Consider the following 20800-nt stretch of genomic DNA (forward strand, 5'->3'; position numbering starts at 1 on the left):
GTGGCCCTATTGCTACAGCACTCCATTCTCCTACTACCTTCTATTCTGGGCAGATGGTGAAAGCAGTGCAAAATGGGATGTGAGAGCTCTGTGCTGCTCCTGGTGCCTGCTTCACTTCATGTGAACTTCAGAGAGATTTATGTGCTGTGAAATCAATAGGGTCTCCCTCTGAAAGCAGCTTGTGGATGGGACTAGTGAGTTTCCCATTGGAGCTCTGGCTAAGAATGACTCCTTCATGTGCCAAAATTGGACCACAGTTTCCTCTTGCTGAAGAAAAATAACAGCTCTCACCTTTAATATGAAGATTACAGAACAGTTTATATATAAACCACTAATGAATTATACTAATACTCCCACTATAAAAAGAATTATATTATCCACCCCTTCTTTCATACAGATTCAAGCCTTGAGATTAAATGACTTTCCTGTCTCACTTTGAGAGCTGGATACAGAACCTGTGAGACAAAAGCATCAATCCAGTCTTTTAACTGGAAGATTTTGCTGTAACAAGTTAACCTTGTACTTGTCAATCTGCCATGCACTTCTTTTCCTTGACATCTTGTCTCTAATGCAGGGAGTAAAAATCCCATCCAGTTTTATGGTGAAAGTATCATCTGGGAGAAGAGAGCAGCAATAGGTTTAGGACTCTTTTCTGGTTCTGTGTGTCCTGAAGGCAGAACTAGGCACAAGCAGCAGGCAGGTCATAGGAGGTGTCTGTTTTGCTGGGGAGGGTGAGGCTCCAGGGCAGACATGACATTGTCCTGCTGTGGGAAGAGCACAGAGAGGTCAGGCTGGGCATTGGCAGGTGCAGGTTGCTATCCTAACACAGAAGCAAGAAAAGTGCTGGACTCTGAACTGCTTTGCCAAGGATAGGGAATGGGGTGCTATGCTCTGGCTGGGATGAACTGGCAGGAAGGGTGTGCATGGACTTGTGTCCTTCACCTTTCCCTTGACCTGAGCAGCACCACTGCTGCTCTGAGTGCTCCCAGCATAGTGACAGGAGCACAGTTGTGAGACTGTGCAACTCTACAGATTTCTGTCTGTACCAAAGCCAAGTCCAGTGCTTCCAGGGGTGCAGGTTAGCACCTCTTTCAGGCAATGTCCCTTGCTGTCCCATTCATAAGGGATAAAAACTCCCATCCCAACTCTGGAGTGCAAAACATGCCGGTAAGGAATAGTCCTTATACTCAAGGGAGTACTTGGTATTTATATAGCATTGCCTTTTTTCTTCCCCTGTCTGAGCCTACTGGAGATAGATAGATAGATAGATAGATAGATAGATAGATAGATAGATAGATAGATAGATAGATAGATAGATAGATAGTAGAACTTCAGCCTCCTTACTGTCCATCAAAACAGAATTTGAACCTACTTTGAAGTATCCACTAGCTTGCCGCAGCCTTGAGCCAGCATTTCAGCAACAATGTGGATGGACAATTCAATGTGTATAAAATAAACCCAGCTGTTTTGTCCTGCCTGCAAGAACTTTGGATCTGCAAAACTCCTGTCAAGAATGTTGCATTATGGAGAAGACAATTATCTCTCTCAGGATGAGAAGGACTTGGCTGCTTTTACTCTGGGAAAGGTAACTATGGCTGAAGGCATATACTCTACCATGTCTGACCTAGAAAATGCCAAAATGGTTGTCTATAGCCTTAGAGCTTTATAATCCTTGTTGTATAAGACACAGAAATATACTATTGTTCTTCTGTTGTCTCACACTGAAAAATGTTTACCTGTCATGTTTTACATGGGGGCCCATTTTAGACAGGGGAAGATGGAGAGGACAAACAAGGACAAAAGAATAAATTCTAGTTAGTACAAGCTTTTGCCATGATTTGTGACTTAAGTATCTTCAAGGTGATGTGAGTTGCAGCCCTATTCCTTCCATGGCACAACATTTTATCCTGGGGGAAGAATTTTAAAAAACTCCCAGACAACTACCTTTGCAGCTTTTCTCTTTCACAAGTACAAAATGAGTTACATGGGGACACAGAGGTGATGCAAAAACCTCTTCAAGTGTTTCCCTAAACAGGAAGAAAAAATGCAAAACAAACCACAGGCTGCATCCATAGGCTCAGTGCATCCCTGTATGAGATTCCTGAGGCTTACCTGCTATTGAGAGGCAGTGGTGCTACACAGAACTTGCCAACAATGGATGGCTCATCCTTGCTCCAAAAATGATTCCTGGGGATATACTTGAGGGTCACAGTGTTTATCTGGCAGAGGGGAACTCGGTGTACCAGCAGCCGTTTGCCTGTGTCCTGGCCCTTGGGTCTGCAAGGCAGGATGAGAGATGTGAGGGATGTGTTCAGCCAGCCTGCAGATACAGTGCACATCCATGGAAACACTGGAGGAATCTGCAGTGTTTTTGTGAAGCCCTCGCATAACAAAATGGAGTGACAAGACTCGTCTGTCAAAATAAGACACTGCATGAGTGTTTTACAGGCTGTCTCTCCATGTTTTATCTCTGTATTCAGGAATATTGCTGTATAAATAGCCTTCCATCGCCAACTCTTCTTACTGTTGCATATTGACTGAGACACTGCTCAGCTTGCCACAGAGAGGTAAGCAGTAGACAAGTCAACATCTATGAAATGGTGAATGGCATGGATAGGGATCAGTGGGGATCAGTACACAAGCTGGGGTCCTCAAAGAAAGCTAAGAGGTGTCAGGCTCAAAAAGAATGCCCACTGCACAGAGTACCACTCCTTTCCAGCTGTTATAATCCTTGCTTTGGGATGTTGTGAATGCCAGGAAGTTCATATGGCTGTCCAAGTCAAGGGAGGGAGACTGGACAGATTTGTGGAATAGAGAAGCTAGTAAGGATAATGATCTCATCTTTGGCTCTGAAAGTCCCTGAGATGTAACTAGACACAGGGAAACTCTTTGGGGAAGTATTGCTACATGCTTGCTAAGAGATATTTTTTATACTCTTCTGTAGCTAATTGTTTTTGATCATGTTGAAGGTGGGATGCTTGGATAGATAGACCTATGTCCATCCCTATGCTCTTACCCAGGCAATGTGAACTGAGAAGTGACAGAGGTTTGGTAATGAGCCAGTGACCAGAGCCCAGTGAGTTGTGTGCCAGAGATCTGTGCTGCCCAGGTATTCTAAGTCCCTTCTATGGAGTCCATCCGGGGGGGCTTGCACTTGATCTGTTTGGCACCTCCTAGAGCATGGAGATCATTGATTTCCTTGTGCTCATGAAGAATGACGTGTGCAGCTGGCTTGGCACGGTCCCAGAACCACCTGGGTGACTGTCTGATCAGAAACATGATGGCAGGGAAAGGAGAGAGGTGACAAAAGGGTCAGGAAGAGCCTACAATTCTGCTAACCAAAGTAACTCTCAGGCACAGGCTTACAGCAGCACTCACAGCAGCCAACCCACAGCAGCACACCCAGTCCCTCCCTTAGACTGCAGCAGTAGTTGCTGGGTTTTGTGTGTCTGTGTCTGGCTTGAAGCTGCTAAAAATAAGAAACATGGCAAAATTGTGGTTATAAAAGTGAATAATGGATAGCAAATGGAGGCCATCTCTCTATGGCACGTTGTCCATGGACAAAGGAATGCTGTACAGTTAACCATGTTGGAAGAGCCACTGCTGGGACTGACACTTGGTCCAATCCTGCACAACGTTTGGATGGATATATGAGACTTGGCTGGCTTCAGAGGTATGTTTTCTTGGATATGGGGGATGATGTCATGTGATGTGTAAGCACACAGTGGTGCAGCTGGGAAGTGTCCTGTGTAACAAACTCCTCACTCATCAGGCCCATCCATGTCAGCTACTGAAGCCTGGGGACATGTCTCTTGGGACATTCTGAGCAACATGTGGGGAGAAGTAAGATTGGAGTGGATATTTGGAAGAGGAGACGAGAAGGGCAGTTTGAGGCAAGACACAACCATGTGAGTTCTTTAGCTGAACGCCACCAAGTAAGTCCCTCTGCACTTCTGGGAAACTGCAGCATGATATACATGACAGATCATCTGAGATAAGTCACTGATCGATCAGTGTCTCAACTGTGATGTGAGGATCTATGTTTAGATGCCCATTTGATACTCTGAGCTTGACTGCACTGGAAGGCTGAGCTTTGCCTACAGCAGGGAAATTTGCCCTTTGCTACGAGTGGGAAATAAAATGGGTATCTTCAATTTTATACTCTCAAATCTGTAGGTTTATAGCTGTAAGCAAATTTTTCAGTTTAGCCTTGTGTTTCTAAGAAAGGCATTTAAGAGAAACACAGCTGCTGCTCCCCCCCGCAGGGCATCTCTGGCTCGGTTACCCTGCTCTAACTCCACTGTCTCATTAAACCGGAGGGTACAGCAAAGCCTCGGGATTGCCTGCCTGGCTCACTTCCTTTCCCTCCAGTGCTCACATGCCTCCTGCTGGACTCCCACCAAACCTGGTGTCCGACAGCTGCCAGTGGGAGCGCTGCACAGCTTCTGCTCTGACCTGGGCACCACTATTTCTTCCCTCCTGCATCTGTGGAAAAGGCAGATTTGGCTTCCAAACCAGGAGGAGTTGAACAGACTGAGCTCCACCAGGCTGGAGTACAAACCCAAATTCTGGTGCCTGGCTGGAAATCTGTGACCAAGCATCTGCGTCACTCTGGAAAGTACCCTGGAATGTGGCTTCCCCTTCCCCATTTCTCCCCCTGCCTCCTGGTGCCCACTGAATCAGCAACACAGTTAGCTTCAGGTCACAATATTTTGGCTTAGCAGTAAGGACTGTGTGGGAGCCAGCACTGGAACCCCTGAGATGCTGGGAGAGCCGGCTGGGACTCTTTATCAGGCTGCTGTCCTGCTTCCTGAGGCAGCCAGCAGCATGGGTTAGCTGCATTGTGGTTCCCAGTCCAGAGCAATGGGCCAGGAGTAGGAAGAAGTGAGGAAGACTCTGGGGATTTTGTTGTGGTGGGGAGATCCCCTGGTGGCAAGAGCTGTGGAAGCTGTGGAGTCTGATCTTTTAATTCAGACTCAGTCTGGTGGAGTGTGGTGCTTTCAAGAGGCATCTTTCTGTCCACACCAGGTCCCCTGCCCCTTGCTTTTGCCTGCAATGGGAGTGAGAGCATTGCTCCCTTACTGCAGAGGCAACAAGTCCTGACACATTTCTGACTGTGCTGAGGTGCACTTGACTCCTCTTTGCAACTGCTGCCCTCTTGGGCATCCAGAGAAATGTCTAAGCCACCACGTCCATCCCTCTGGAGCCTCTGGTGGATTGGGGCCCTGCTGTAAGCCACCCCTGTCTGCCAGAGCAGGGCTAATAACTGTTTGACAGTGATTGAAGTGGAGCCAGGTCAGGGTATGGTGTGGAAAAGGAACCAGTGTAGCCACACAAAAGGATCCAAATCTGGGGCTCCCAGATTTGTGCACTTGGAGAAGACATGGACCCAGTCAGGGTTACTGAGTAATGGTAGCACATGCCTGATTCTTCAAGGCATTTAAGGAAAATGGGGTGGGACTCAAGAAACAAGGTTGTGGTTCATCACTTAAGGAAATACACTGTTGTTGTGCTTTTCCTGGACTAGGATAAAACATCCTTACTCATGGAGATGGGAAAAAACAGGCCAGAAGCAAGCACTGTCACTCACATGGTGATCTTTGTTGTGTCCTTGGTGCTGTTGCTGCTGAAACTGATCTCAATGATGGTGACTCTGTTTCTTTTCTTCTGCAGCTGGAACTCAACCAGGCTGTGGTGGACTGAGCAAGAAGAAAAGAATGTGAATGTGAGAACACGTACTATCTGTAGGACCTGCCCATGATAGAAGAAGGGCTCTAGCACTCATTCCCTGGCCCCACCAGCAGAAAAGATTGAACAGACATAAGAAAGAATCAAGTCTCTGTGCTGTGTGAGGCACAGGGGACATGTCTGTATAGCCCAGTGTGAACAGACAGGCATTTTCAATGCCTTGTACTTCAGCCCTGAAACACACATGGCTGTGTTAGTTCAGGGCTGTGCCCACACTGACAAATCTGTTTATGGAGGAGATGTGCAGGGTTATTTCTCTTCAGTGGTGTCTCAGGCCCCATTGCCCACAGCAGCTGACTATGATGGGGCAGTGTGCTGTAACTACCTATCCTCAGAGGATCTGCTCCATTGGCCAAAATCCTCTGGCTCCTTTTTCTCTCATGCTACTTACCACAGAATGGGGCTGAAGGACTGGTCATTAAAAAAACTTTCACTTCCTGGGGCAGCCTGCTCATGTTGACACCTGCCTGCTCCAGCAGGCCTGCAGGGGGAAATAAAGTCAGTGCAGGGAAAGCCATGAATGACAGAACAGAAATATAAGTAAGAAATATAACAGAAATATAATATGTATCAGTCACCTCCTTTTCACCCTGCCTGACTCCCCTGTCTTGGAGAACAGGTCCCTTTCTTAGACCAGTGCAAATCAGACCAAGTACATGTTTGTGGTGTCTGACAGGTTAACATTCCCTCAGAAAACCTCCACTGGCTACCCCAGGTAACCATCCCCAGAGAACCTCTTGGTGGCTTTCTTTTCATTCCTCTGCCAACAAAGTGTGCTGTCAGAGGCATTTGTGCAAAATGAGCAAGACCAAGGACTACCAAGTCAGGAAACTTGGTGCAGATGTAAATGACAGTGCAAACACAAGGGAAATGGAATTCCTTGGTCAGATGAGGAAACCACCATAACTTGTGGCTTGCATCATTGAATAGCTGGCAAAATGGTTTGGTGAGAGAGCCATTTTGCTGATCTGAGAGAACCTATACAAAAAAAGGCCTCTCTTTATGTTCCTCTGGTACCATACTGCAAATAGCAGCAGAGGACACTTGGATGCCACAGCCCAGCTTCAGAAGCCTAAAAGAGGCACCTGCTACCTTCTACCAGTCCAAAGAGTTCATCTTTGGGGTGACCATGGCAGAAATTTATGAAAAGGAGGTGACTCAGCAACACTGAGTGGTGTAGAAGGCTGGGACTTCAGGCTTGAACTAAAATTTCCAGCTGCTTCGCTACACAAGACATTTTTTTTTTTTGAGCTGATTGCTTACTGATTCTGGATGGCAATTCTGGAAACTCTCTTTCAACACATATCTAGGAAATGTTTAACGATCAGAAATGTTCAAGATTTTGCTGTTCTACCGTGGTTAATATATGAGTTTTCATATTGTACCTACAGAAGCCTGAAAACGAAACAGCTTGTCACTCTTCCCGAACAGATCCAAAGCAAATCCTGCTCAGAGAAATCTGGACTACATGCTGTGCTCTGCACTGACACCATCAGGAAAGTATTGCCATCTGCTCTGGGCAGGTCTCATGCTGATACTGTACCTATTCTGGGACAGGAGGACAGGAAGGGTTTTGCACAGTCCAGGCAATGACCATTTAGAAAATCTTGATGACTTGCACAGGGGAAGCCCACGATGGGACAGGGGTGGCTCAGGGCACTGATGTAGAGATGCACAGCCCGCATGTGATCGCAGATCAGGAAGTTGTAGCCTGCAGGGAAAACACCAACCAGAGAAAAGCAGCCACGAGTCTTCCTGTCAGCTTCAGGCTTTTTGCTCATTCCCAAGGAGCTGGGAGTGAAGGAACACTGTTACTGCAGTGATGACCTTCCCATTAGCAACATTTTGCAGGGCATTTCTGTGGCTACAAGCCCAGATCCCACTGCAAGAAAAGTTCTACAGGAAGTTAGAAGAGTAGCTAATGAGGAAATGAGGTAACAGGTGTCTCAGGAAAGCTGACCCTCAATGCAGCTGACTCATACAGAACATATTTGAATGTTAATGAGTTCACACTGTTTACTGTGGAAAGTCCTCTTCTCTAGAAGAAAAGGACAGTAATTGTACAAACTGTCTCTCTAAGTAGACACAACTTCCAGCATGAAAGCAAAAAGCAGCTTTTGTTAGTGCTACCTAAGAGCCTTTCTAGCAAAGTGTCATCTCTACTGAAGCTAGGGTTTTGTGTCACAGAGAAGCATCACCAAAATCACATCTCCTGACAGTGGTGCTGCCAAGACACTTGATCTGTATGTGATTTTAATGTCACCTGCTTCTTGTACTGCTGAGAAGAGGTGTGGGCTGTGAATATGTTTGTCTCGCTTTGCTGACTGCCCTGGCTGTAGCAAGAGCTGCTTGCCAAACAGCATTTTCAGAGTCTGCTTAATGGCCATGAAAGCTCTCTGCTTGGCCAGAGGGTGTTCTTACCTGCAGAGATGAACCTGGGGCATCCTGGCTGATCTTTGCCTCCATTGACAAAGTAATCGATGTGGCCGACAGGAATCCGGATCCCAAAATCTGAAAGGAGGTGAAATGCCACTTCATTCTCAGCCTTGGCTCTTCTGTAGGCTTTACCCTACATGTTGATGACAGGTCCCAATAACTAACTTAGTAGTACTGAAGCCAGCCCTAATGCTGGAGACATAAAGGCCAGGTATCCTGCTTCTACATGTGCAGGTTTGATGCATGGAGCAGAAAATGCTTCAGCCCCTGCCATCAGAATGACTGGAAACTGTCTTAACCACCAGCTCAGCAACTCTAGGTCTTGATTCTATGTAAAGGAGAACTAAACTGACCCCAGCCTTAATGTGGGATTGTGAAGGATAATTGAGAGTTGTGTTGGTAGAGGTTTTCATGGTCTTCAGGCAAAAGGTGTCACTCAAAGGCACCCAAAGGCACATTCTTTAGCACATGTTCTGCCTATGCAGATCCTCAGTGCTTTAGAGAAGTTTCTCTGTTGTTGTGCCAGCTTTTGATTTGACTCTGTTACTTTCCAACAGCACCCTGGGTGGCACCTTTCTTACATCAGGCAGGAAAAACAAAGTGAGGCTAGACCTATAAATTCTCTTCAGGCAGTAAAAGTCATGCTGAGGTGGTTCTGCATAAAATCACTCTGCTGTAGCAAACTCTCCCTGTCTGTTGTTTGAAGTGCTCCGGGGTACGAATTCATCATCAAAACCTTTCTTAACAAGAATCTTCCTCAAGAGTGAACTTGAACTCATATCAGTTTGGCAAAAAGAGGGACAATGGCCTACAGACTCCTTAGCAATAATGCTGTCAGGAGGAACAGGAGGCCAGGCTGAGGAAGAGAGAAGCCAGCTTACAGTCAGCATCAGTGTGAATGGCTTCCACGAAGAGGGCATCCCCAGGATCCAGGCGTTCCTCGGGGCTGGCTCTGGTGTACTTGGGGCCTGCAGGATCCAGGGCTGGAATAAAATCAAACACCTCAACAAGTACTCTTCAGCCCCTCTCTTTCTTATTTCTGGACCAGTTATTTTATCTAAAACTTGAAAAATAGTGCTAGGCAGATATAATAAATTATTCCCAGTTCTCAGCGATTAAGCTCCAGAATAGTTTCTGCTAGAAGCAACCTCCACTACAGCTTCCTTGTATTGTTCCCACTGTTCCACACCCTTTGGCAGTCTTTTATCTAAAAGTTTTATGCTGTAAAGCCATGACTGAGCCTTAAATAGCACTAACAGAGTGGGTGCATAGTGGCTCTTGGAGTTTTGGTGAAAGAGAATCAAACTTTTCAATGCCTTTCCAAATTGTGCTGCTGTATGTATTATGACTACAGCCTGAGAAATGTCACTGCAGATCAGCAGTGAATTCAGCACCCCAGGCATTAACCAACTCAGGAATTACACAAGTTTCATACTACCTAACAATTTTAAACCAAAGAGGCTTCTGAACCCTTTCCCCACAAATAAAACTGAGTCTTTAGCAATCATCTACATTTTTGCCTAAAACTTTCTCCTAGAGTAACTTCTGTGGACTCAAAGGAACACAGAAAAGTATCCTTGGCAATACCAAGAAGCAGATTTTGTTTGTTTGGTTTCTTTTTCCTGAGGTTTATCCTGTTCTCATTTTATAGAAAAGTAACCTCACAAGACTTTTTGTCATTCCCCAGGCAACAATAGTTTAGGAAGCAGGTCTGCTCCTTGTGCCATTAACCTTGGAGGTGGCTGGGTTCACAGCTTTGGACTCAGTCTCATTAATTCTCTGTGGAGAAGGCAGTATCAACAATATACAAATGGGCATGTCTGCATTTGTGAGGGGAGAGGGAAGGAGAAAAAGAAGGAAAAAACCTTCTTTTCTGTTATTTCTGTAAATAAAAGCTAAAAATAAGACTTTAATGCTCTTTAATCTTGAAATGCACAAAAAGCTGAGAGGTTCCCCACCCACTTCTACAGACCAAGTTGTAGTTAAAAGCTTTAAAAGATACTGAAAATTGTAATTTAGCATGGCATAAAATTCTTAGTGAGGAGGCAGAAACCTTATATGAACATACACTCCAGCAAATTGTTGCTCTGGGGTCAAATTCCTGTGTGAGGAATTTGTGAGGAGGCAGGACTTGAGATCAGGTATATCTTGGGTCTAAGCCAACCTGTCTTCAGGATCCTAAATCTGAACTGGAATCTGCAATGCCCAGTGTGCCTATGAAATCACAGGATAAACAAGAATGTGGAAAAGGGATTGTATTCAAGCAGAGTTAAAAATGGAATAAATAAATCTGAAAAGCTGTGGACATGTGGACAACATATAGGGGAAGAGTGCTTGACTCTGAAGTTAATTACTGTGGTTTCATGGAATTGTGTCTGTTCTGCTCATCTGAAGACATCACTGATCATAAAATTCTAGTGCAGGACAGAGGCAACTCTAAATTTCTCCTAATGTTAACTTTGATTCACAGCTTTAACCAGGGCTCAACATGAAATTCATTTCCTGTAAAGAAATGCCCATATTTCATGCAGCATAGGTATCTGAGAAAACAGGACCAACATTTCTCTGGACTGCCCAGCCAAGAGTGGAGTGAGACCCTTCCTGAGGATACCTCTGTGAGACAGACCAGCATGGGCTGAGGCAGCAGGAGTTTAGGCCACACTGCTGGAGACTTTGTCTGTTCCTTCGTAGTGGCATCCTATCAAAATGAATCTCTGTTGGTCATTCCCAGAATTTAGTAAGACCCTTGACAATCTGATATGACATACAATGCAGCCCCACTTTGAGAAGGGGTGGTGGTGGTAGTGTGTGGACTAGAGAGACCTTCCAAAGTTTCTTCTTACCTAAATGATTCTGTGACTTTATCCGTGCTTCACACCTAAAGGCTGAACAGGTCCTCAGTGCACCAAAACCTCTAAGTGACAGGATCAGCCTATAACCATTTTGCTCTGCAATTCCTCCAGTGGAGTCTCTTCCTCACACCTCTGGCTGTGTTTAAGGTCAGCTCTGTTTGGTACACACTCTGTTTGGGTGGCATTAGCCCAGCCTACTGTGAAAACAGCCAGCTCGTGGGGGAGAACAGCAAGGAGCCTCATCTGGGTCCTCCCAATGTTGGCTCAGGCTCTTCTTGCATTTGTTCCATGTCTGAGCTGTGTGGTAGGGATGCCATGCCCTAGCCTTTGCCTTGTTGGTCAGCCTTGGTCCTGACTTGACTTCCCAGCTTGGTCTTGGGCTTGCCTTATCACTACAAAATAGACTGTGCATGACCCTGGTTCCTGTCACTGCACCTGCTCTGCTCTCCTGCCCAGACACAGTAGGACTGCATCCCTTGTCTGTGAGGCCACTGCCCACCTTACTGTCCCCTTGGCTCTCAGCTCATGTTTTCTTGCAGAGCAGCTCACTCCTGCTGCTCCCCCCAAAACTGCATTGCGGGCTTTAATTCTAAGAACCTCATGTGCATGCTATAATTTGGAAGCAAAGCTTCTGGGTTTTTGTGGGCTTTCACTGGTAATGAGGGCTCGTACCAATGCTAAGCTGGCACCAATTTGATGAGTGTAGCAGAGGTGGAAGCACCTTTCTGCAAATGCTTGTGTTCTTTTGGCAGCATGGAGCGGACTGATGCTGGAAAGGCGCTGTCAGAACCTAGGGAGAAGCCCATAAGCCTTATGAAATGAAAAGACCATTCTGAATGACTCCCCTTTATTGCTCTTTCATTCTCTCTCCCGAAGGACAGGTGAGGACCCCAGACTCAGAATGTGATACCTGTTATCCGTCCCAGGCGGCCGCCGTGGAAGTGCCCCACCAGGCCCCCGACGTGGGCTCCCAGGCTCACCCCAATGATGTGGATAGATGTCCCTGAGACTCCCAGGGCCTGCAGGGTGACAATAATACAACTTACTCTTTCTGGAGCAGAAAGGTGAAATACCCTGTGCCAGCCCACACAGCAACTCTATAACTCTCCTAAGGTAGGATTGCTTTTGAGGTGTACAGTGGGAAACCAAATACTCAAGGAAATGATGGGTTGCACTTCCTGTTTTTCAGGGCCTTTCTTCAGGTCCACAGATGCAAACCCAGCTCTAAACAGATTGGTCAGCACAGCAAACACTTAATGGAGAGTTTACATGTAGCTGGTTAACACAAGGATTCATCCCCCTGATTGCAGAAGTCTTGTTCAGCTGTGCTTGGCATGAAGAGAATGGGGCACATCTAGGTACTTCCACATACTGGGAAGTCTATCTGAAGCCCAGAGCAAATATATTATAGCCTCAAATCTCACTCCATCTAGCTTCCTGGACAAAATTTCTCAGCAGAAGAAGAAGACTGTCCAGTGAATATGGATCTGAGACGACCCAAGGCAGACTATAGGTTTGTTCTGAACTAGAGAGGCAGCTGACAACTGGGGTTTTTTCCAGAAAATGTCAAAACTCGAAGGGAAGAAGAAAAATGGTGGCATGCTCAAGCCTGGATTGAAAGAAGGGTAAAAGGAAAAATCTGGAATAAAAAATCCACGTGTCCAACTCCTGGGTAGAGCAGGTTGGGAGCAGCTCCCTGGCCATTCCCCTGCACTGGAAATGCACAGTGGCTTACCAGGAGCTTGCTGATGAACTGTGAGATGGCGAGGGCCAGCTGTGTGACATTCTCCACTGCAGAGGGATAGTCTCCTGTAGACCCATAGACCCAGTCCACTGCAATCACATTCACCTGGCTGGTGTGTAGTATGGCCTGGACAAGCCCTTCAATCCAGGAAGGTTTGGTACCCAAAGCCCTGAGGAGTCACCAGAGACAAGGATGTTAGCTGTCCCCCAGGCAGGGCCTGTGCCACTGTGTTGTTCTCTGGTGCTGTGGCTTCACATGTCTCAGAGGAGGCTGCCAGACAGTGGCTAGAAGTTATTTTTGGTGCTAGACACCCACATCTCGATTTTGTTTTGGTTTTTTTGTGGTGGTGTAATAACACTTTCCAGAATGCTCTGATTTTGGAGGGAACCCAGATGTTTTAATGAATGAGATAACATTTGCAGGGCACAGGCTGAGATCTCACTGTGTCTGTGGTTCATTCAGCTACCAGAGAGCCCACCTGGAGTAAGTGAGGTGACTGGGAACACCTGGATCCTTCTCTGCTGCCACTGGCAGGAAGTCCTTGCCCAGATCACCTGGTTTTCATTGCTACATTTTCTCATCTCTAGACAATCAAAAATAAGAATCTATACCAAAGAATTCCAGGAAAACCAAGGAGGCTGTGTTCTGCCCAGTTCCCCTAATGTCATCTGGTGAAGAATGTGCTGTCTCTCTTGAAGGCAACAGCTGGTTTTCTGAGAAGACCCTGCAGTATCTGCTGTGGTTTCATCCTGGTTTTCTATGCACTTTCTATTCAGGCTTCTGCACTTCAAAACAAATAATATTATATGGTCACACCTGACTGAAAAATGGCACAGAATCCTACAGAATGATGGCAGTTAAAAAGAAAAACCCAGCTCCAATCCCAACACTTTCAAGAACAGAAGGATGATCTGTCTGCTTGGGGTTCTAAATGTCTCACTCACCCAGGCTATTTGGCATGAAATCCAAGAAGACAATTTAAAGGGACAAGAATCTTAAAGAAAAGACTTCGTAACTAACAATGTTGAAAAAAGGAAAGAAAGAGAAAGATGTGGGAAGAGAGGGAAAGAAACAGAGAGATAGAAGAAAGGAAAGGAAAAGGAAAAAGAAAAAGGGGAAGGAAGGAAGGAAGGAAGGAAGGAAGGAAGGAAGGAAGGAAGGAAGGAAGGAAGGAAGGAAGGAAGGAAGGAAGGAAGGAAGGAAGGAAGGAAGGAAGGAAGGAAGGAAGGAAGGAAGGAAGGAAGGAAGGAAGGAAGGAAGGAAGGAAGGAAGGAAGGAAGGAAGGAAGGAAGGAAGGAAGGAAGGAAGGAAGGAAGGAAGGAAGGAAGGAAGGAAGGAAGGAAGGAAGGAAGGAAGGAAGGAAGGAAGGAAGGAAAAAGAAAGAAGAAATTTATACTAATTTCTAACTTTTTTTAGGCTCCAAAGGCTGTGAAGCACACACAAGAAAAGGCAACTAGTCACAAACTAAAGGACTTCAAGTTGTGCTGTAATGTGGGGTATCAGCAGCATTTTCCACCAACAGCCTCCTATAAAATTCCTGGGTCCAGTTTGGGGGTGAGAATCCCAGTCTCTGCTCTTAGGAGTTGTTTTTCATGCAGCCACTCTACTGGGGAGACAAGAAGGTGACACAAGCAGGACATGCCAGCCCACCCAGTGTTTGGGAGAGCTCAGGCAGTATTTAATTCACCAGTGAAAACCTAGTCACAGTGCTCTTCTGTCTCTCACCTGAAGCCATGGATGATGATTTTGGTGTCCAGGCTGCTGTTGAAGCTGCGGTTCTTGATGCCATCATCAGCTGAAATCAGCTCTCCACAGCTGGGGCTCGAGGAAGTGAACAGCAGAAACTGGACCTTGAGTTTGCTGCCCCGTAGGAGGTTGGCTCTCTGGAAGTCCACACAGTGATGCTCTGAGAGCCTGTCTGTATTCCCTGCACAGGAGGGAGGGAGTGGCACATTTAATCTGGGTCTGTGCAATGGGACAAAACCACCCCTCATTCTAATTCATCAGGAAAATGAAAGTAGCAGTTTCACCAGGCAGAAAAAAATAAACATCTGATCTGCAGCTATGAGCTACACCTGAGCAAATGTAGGCTGGAAAGCAAGCACGAAAGTTCAGCAGTGTGTGTCACTAGCAGTACCACTTGAAGAGCTGGTGTAGAGCATCCTGCTGCAATGACAATACATGCACCTTCCCTTTCTGGACTGGAGGAGGTGAAGCAGCCTTGAATCTGACATATGATAAAATAATCATTCATTTATCTATTTTTAAATCAAACAACGAGCTTCCCAATTTCCCTCAGAAGGTACTTTACACCAGCTAGACAAAACACAGCCTACAGGTCAGCACAAAGGGGCGAGATTCAATATTCAGATTCCCCTAAAAGGATGTGACTATTCCTTACTCTTGTTTATTTCTGTCTTCCTGAGCACTGACAAGGAAGAAAGAGATATTTTTAGAGATCAGCTTGGAGAAAATATAGGTCATGAGCCAGTCTAAGTAGCAAAAGTGGGTCCAGTGCCAGCACGGTGTCAGAAATGGCATAAGATGAGGGGGATCATCAGTAAAGGTAAGGCAGGAGGTGCACTGCAGTGAAGCTGCAGGTGATGTGTGACTGTAGATGTGATCACTAAGGCAGTCTCATTGACAGTACAATTAAAGAAAGAAGTGGAATTGTGGCATTTGTTTATTTTTCCCTCAGCTAATGCAGATCACACTCACTGACCTTTTGAAGCAATGTGGCAAAGATGCCATTGCCAGAGTCCAAGTGGTCCCTTTTCCTTACACTTCAGGGCAAACCTGGATCATTCTTGTAAATCAGGTTAATGGAATTCAATCACTGAGAGTGATTGAATCAAAGCATAAGAGAAGAAAGGACCATTCTTGCACTACTTTTTGTCCCCGGCACCTAACAAGGTTATTGCCAGGACCTCTTGACATACAGCTTGTTTAGGGAGAACTGAATTCAGATCCTTCTCTGTATAACCTTCAATCCCTTGCCAGGCACTCATGTTTTTCTTACCTGTTTGTGCTGAGCTGGGCAGCAAGAGGAGAGCAAGAACCATGAGCAGTTTTCTCTTCGGATCTTCAACCATCTTCCTGTTCATCCAATACAAGTATAAGGATTGTACAGGGGAAAACCAGCTGTGGTTAATGATCAGCTTGAGTCTGTAATGATCAATCAGCCTGTGCACTTTTGGGAAAATGACCTAATTTGGATTTTGAGAAATTACCTCTGCTCTTATTAAACGATTAGTCAAAATTTGAAGCAGAGACTTCACTGACTTTTTGTTTAAAGGAGATGTTGGCCTTCCTTTCCTCCCTACCTCCCTTTCCTCAAGGGAAACTTCTCACTTCAGAAATCAGGCAGCGAAACCAGTCCCAGCAAGCGATAGAGTTACAGTGCTTTATCCTTGCTACTGAGACCTTTCTGCCAAATTCTGACTAGGGATGCTGGTTTATCACAAGGCTTCACAGTGAGTCCACGCCAGGACTTCATATCAGCCTTGCATTGTATTTTCCTACTGCATTGCTGTCTTTCCTGTATTTCTGCTTTTGGTCAGATACCTGTAACAGTCTAAATAAGGCAAAACAGTGGATTACACCTGAAAAGTGTGGGAAAGGCAGGCTAAAATGTAACTGCTGGTCATATCACCATAACAAGCCCACACTACGTCTTTTAGGGTGGGGACACCCTTCAGTAATGCACCAGCATCATAAGCATGCAAATACTTCAAAAAGACCTTTGAATAAAAAACTTTTCCACTTTGGTGTATACAGATGGAGGAGCATAAGTGCACCCCCAGACGTGTAACATGGCATTGGTGATGGCTGAGATGGGCTTCAGGTAAGGACACACCTGTAGCCTCTGTGTTGGTCTGTGGTGCTGGACAAGGCAGCTTTGGCCCTGGCTGTGCGAAATGGCAGGGAGGGTGATGAGCAAAGTTCCCTGTCCAGGTACTAATCTACAGTGGCTTAGCTGAACAACCTAATGAAGAAATTTCTTCAGTCTGACCAGAAAGATGACCAAAGACATTTCAAAAAGCATCAGACACTACTTTTCTTTAGAGCTAATGGTGATAGCAATGATTTCCTTACCCCAGTTTGTTCCAGCTGAAGGCTTTGGGGCTCTTTTAGGCAGAAGTTCATTGTATTTCCAAATCTTCTGAGATAAAATTCTGCAGTTTTCACTGAAAGTTAGGCAGCCTCAGCTGCCTGGCCTGGAGGACTATTGAATCCCACCCCAACTGCATCCTCCCAGAGATACATACAGAGATACCTTCTGACCCTGAAGTACTTGCCTCCAGGATCAAGCTGGCTTATTGTCAGAGGATATTGTCAGTGTCTCACAAATATGTGCCTGAGTTTGTCAACCCAATCAATTTTCCAAGACTGAAAACTGCAATGCCAATAGCCATCTCCTGGCTTCCAGCCCACGCTTCATCTTTCCATCCCCAGCATCAGATTAATCTTATTTTATCTTACAATTCTCAGATTGTAAGTTAAAGCCTGTGCACTCCAATGGGCCCATTCCTTCATTGCCAAGTCCTATGGAAATTTTGAAATTCCATGCAATATAAAGCAGGCACCAGTATGACAGCCTTAGAGTTAAACATGGCTTTGGCCAAGATTTGCAGATCTGGTTTTATTTTGTGAATTTGCAGAGCTCTTAAACAACATCTTGGTGCTTAACAATTCTGCAAATGCAAAAAACTGGTGTTTTTTTAAAAAGAAATGTCTTAATGAAATTGAAAATTCTGTTTCCTGAGCAGTATTTTTTTCTGAATTCTCAGATTTAGTAATTCCTGGATTTTTTTTTTATTATAGCAGCACACTGTGGCAATTTCATATGCAAACAGCAAAAGCCACTCAAGTTACTCTGTGCTTTAAATGCTCTTATTAGTAAAGCTATTTTAGTATAAATTGTTTTCTGTTTATTGCTTGTGAACTTAATTACAGAGTAATTACAGTTACATTAATTCAGGAACATAATGCCACTGATTTTGCTTCCCAATGGGAGTGATTATAATGGCAATGGGAGCACTATTGCAAAGACTTTCAAATCACTTTATACTTCTTTTTAAAGTCCCTTACAGCACACAGTCGTGAAGCACAGTGTGATTTGCTTGTGAGTGTCAGGGATAGTGAAAGCAAACAAACCTGATTTTATACACAGATTCTTTTAATTAAAAAGAAAATTTTAAAAATGTACTGTCTGCACATTCAAAATGCTGAAAGTGCCCAACTCAGCTGAAAGTGCTGAACCCCCACCCACAAAGCAACAGCTGGCAGAGGCATGTAAGCACTGCCAATACCCAATGGTCAAATGGAAATCTGATCACAGGAAAATTCACTCAGCCTGGAAAACTAATTTTTGATACTGAATCAATGCAGTCGGGAAGCAGCACCAGACCTTGGGGGAAGCCAAGTGTGAGCTAAGCAAATGACTATTTAAAGCCTCTCCCTGTGGCCTTTGCATCTGAAGAAGGGCATGAAATACACCCTGAGCTTAGCTCAGTGCTCTTTAAGTTCTGGATCCCCCCTACTGCTGGAATGCTTGGTCTCAGAGCTCCTGTATTTTCTGTCTTTTGTCTGTGAAGTGGAAACCATGGCTCTGGTTTAAGCATGCAGACTCCTGTGTATTGTTCCCAGGATTGACAGAGGAACCAGGATTAGTCCTCATCTCAAAGCAAGTTGACCTCCCTGCTTCCAGAAGTGTGTCCCAGCAATGACAGAGCAGGAAGTAAACATCAAAGATGTTTTGGCAACCGAGGAAGGGAAAACATGGGCAAGTCTGCTTGGGTACTCTGTCAGGAAAGGAGGAAAAACAGCCACCTGAGCCTTTTTTGAGTACTTTATGGATCTTCCACCTGGTATGCTTAAGGGAGAATGCATCCTTACCATGTATCACCAAGTAGAAGAGCCTGGGTGAGGGCAACAGCCTCCAGATTCAAGTTTTTCTCTCAGTTTCTCTGCCCTGTGAAGCCCTAATAATCTTGTACAATGTGGAGCAGTTCGGTAGGAAGAACACAGGCCTGCCTTAAGTGCATGTGGATGACCTTCTGTATTTCCTTCCACAGGAAGGAACTATATAACCTGTTTCAAAGTCAAACTGTCTGCTTCAAATTTCTCTCTCCTAACCTCAAAGATTTAGTTGAACAACCTAATTAAGAATTTCTTCAGTCTGATCAGGAAGATGACCAAAGACATTTCAAAAAGCACCAGACACCACTTTTTCTTTAGGGGGAATTGAATTCAGATTAGGGAACCTACAGGAAAGCTGTATTGTGCAAGCATCCTCCCAGCAACAAGGTTCAATCCAAAGACTCTGACATCTTGGGAGGACATTTTACCTGACAAGAGGATGAGTAAGCAGCAGAGAACGTGTGCTTCTGCCATGAGAGTGCTGCAGGAAGATGGCCATGTTACATTCCTGGCATAAACACTGTGACTTGGAGCCTTTACAGGGTAGGGGGGCTCCCTTTGACACTTGTCAGAGATTAAGAACAGAAGGGAAAAGGTAACCAAGGGACAGATGTATTCATGTCACTGAGCAGAAGGAATTTATGGGATGGGCCTGTCTCCATTTGTAAGTGAGCTACACGTCATGGCATTCCAATGCAGCTGTGGAGAAAGGATCAGTATTATCCTGTTTCTGTAAGAACTGAATGAGACAGCATTGCTCAGCTCAAGATGCAGTGTCACTCCAGCTCATGATGCAGCCTTCAGCAGTGAGTCAAAGGAGCTTACAGTAACTTCTAGATGAAGGTGGGAAAAATCCCTCAGAGCTGGGATTACTTCAGTGTTTACTCTGGTAGGACCTCTGCTTGGAGATACCCATGGCTGCCAATTTCTTTTTCTGATTGTGATGTGTGGAGTGCAAAGCTGAGGTCTCTCAAAGGGGCAGTGAACAGTCCAACACAGCAGCTCGTCAGTGAGTGTGGGGGCTGAGTGTGCTGAGAGAAATCTGAGAGAGAAACCTGTGGTGAGAGCCTCCCTCCCAGCACTGTGCTGTGCTGGTGTTCCCCAGGACAGACAGACACAAGCTGCTGGGAGCTGAGCATGCTTAGGGGCTCTGGAATCTTCTCAGGGTAATGCGCTGGGAGCGGAATGAGGCGAAGGAGGCTGAAGCATCCACCCACAGCAACTCACTGCCCTGAGACGGAAGCCGACTCCCAGCTGCCTCCGAAACACCAACAGAGCAGGGATTTTTCAGTAGCTGCTGAGTACTCATGTTTTCCAAACTGTTGTGGTTTTCCATTTCTTTCTCGAAAACACTCAGTAGTGTCAAGAGGCCAGTCATCCATTCATGAAAGGGAATCTAAGTGTGTTTGAGTTTTGTGAATGGGCTGCTGAGCAGCTGGTGTCAAAGAAAACCCCTAGAAGTCAGAGTTGGTTTCTGTTCTATTTAGTTTCCTTCACTCACCTCCCCCAGAGATCAACCACACCTTGTGTGGAACAGGAGAGCATGGCCAGGCTTAGCCTTGAGCCCACCCCTCAAAACGAGATGTTACCAGGTGTCCCTCGAAGAGAGCAGGGGACATTTTTGGGAGCACGAGGGCGGTCAAACACCCGGCTTCAGGAAGTGTTAGGAGCCGGAGCTGTGCCTGCCCATGGCAGAGGGGCTGGAACTGACCCATCTATGCCGCGATCATTTGCTGAGGCGGCGGAGCTGCGTGCCGCCTGCTGAAATTCGTTCCTCACCTAATCTGCGTGGCTCCCATCCACACTAAATCGATTTACTCTCAGGTTTTCAATTATCAGAGCTGAACCTCCCTGAGGCAAGAGCATCACGACAACTTCTGTGGCCAGCGCTTCCCGGAGCCGGCCCCACAGGCCCTTCGCGGGCAGTGCGAGGCCACGCGAGGCACCCGCCCCCGCACAGGCCGCACGGGCGGTGAGGCCGGTGCTGCCCCCGGCCCCGGAGCTGCCAGCCGGATCCCTCGGGCCCTCCCAGCGGAAGCGGCTGTCGGCGCTGCGGGGCCGGGCTGGGGCGGGACGGGCGTGGCCGCTGCCGGCTTCG

At 46.0% G+C, this 20800-nt stretch overlaps 1 protein-coding gene across 1 annotated transcript; it reads right to left on the reverse strand.

The window, feature by feature from the left end:
* Window positions 1-679: 679 nt before the first annotated feature.
* On the reverse strand, window positions 680-15872 carry PLA1A (phospholipase A1 member A). The gene is made up of 11 exons (XM_058018455.1): window positions 15800-15872; window positions 14506-14707; window positions 12772-12949; window positions 11947-12055; window positions 9066-9167; window positions 8170-8259; window positions 7292-7459; window positions 6140-6229; window positions 5591-5699; window positions 2113-2277; window positions 680-764 (listed from the first exon to the last, which is right to left on the reverse strand). Exons 1-11 carry the CDS (start codon window positions 15870-15872, stop codon window positions 680-682), a joined length of 1371 nt encoding a protein of 456 aa, XP_057874438.1.
* Window positions 15873-20800: the final 4928 nt, after the last annotated feature.

Source organism: Melospiza georgiana, chromosome 2 (genome assembly GCF_028018845.1).
Source record: "Melospiza georgiana isolate bMelGeo1 chromosome 2, bMelGeo1.pri, whole genome shotgun sequence".
Taxonomy (NCBI): domain Eukaryota; kingdom Metazoa; phylum Chordata; class Aves; order Passeriformes; family Passerellidae; genus Melospiza; species Melospiza georgiana.

What these genes read in the sequence shown, in the direction of transcription:
- PLA1A (XM_058018455.1), bottom strand. Translation starts at nt 15,872, where the DNA reads ATGGTTGAAGATCCGAAGAGAAAACTGCTCATGGTTCTTGCTCTCCTC. An exon ending in GCCCAGCTCAGCACAAACAG is followed by an intron (nt 14,708 to 15,799) that starts GTAAGAAAAACA and finishes CCTCCTGTGCAG; the next exon opens with GGAATACAGACAGGCTCTCA. An exon ending in AGTTCATCAGCAAGCTCCTG is followed by an intron (nt 12,056 to 12,771) that starts GTAAGCCACTGT and finishes GTCACCCTGCAG; the next exon opens with GCCCTGGGAGTCTCAGGGAC.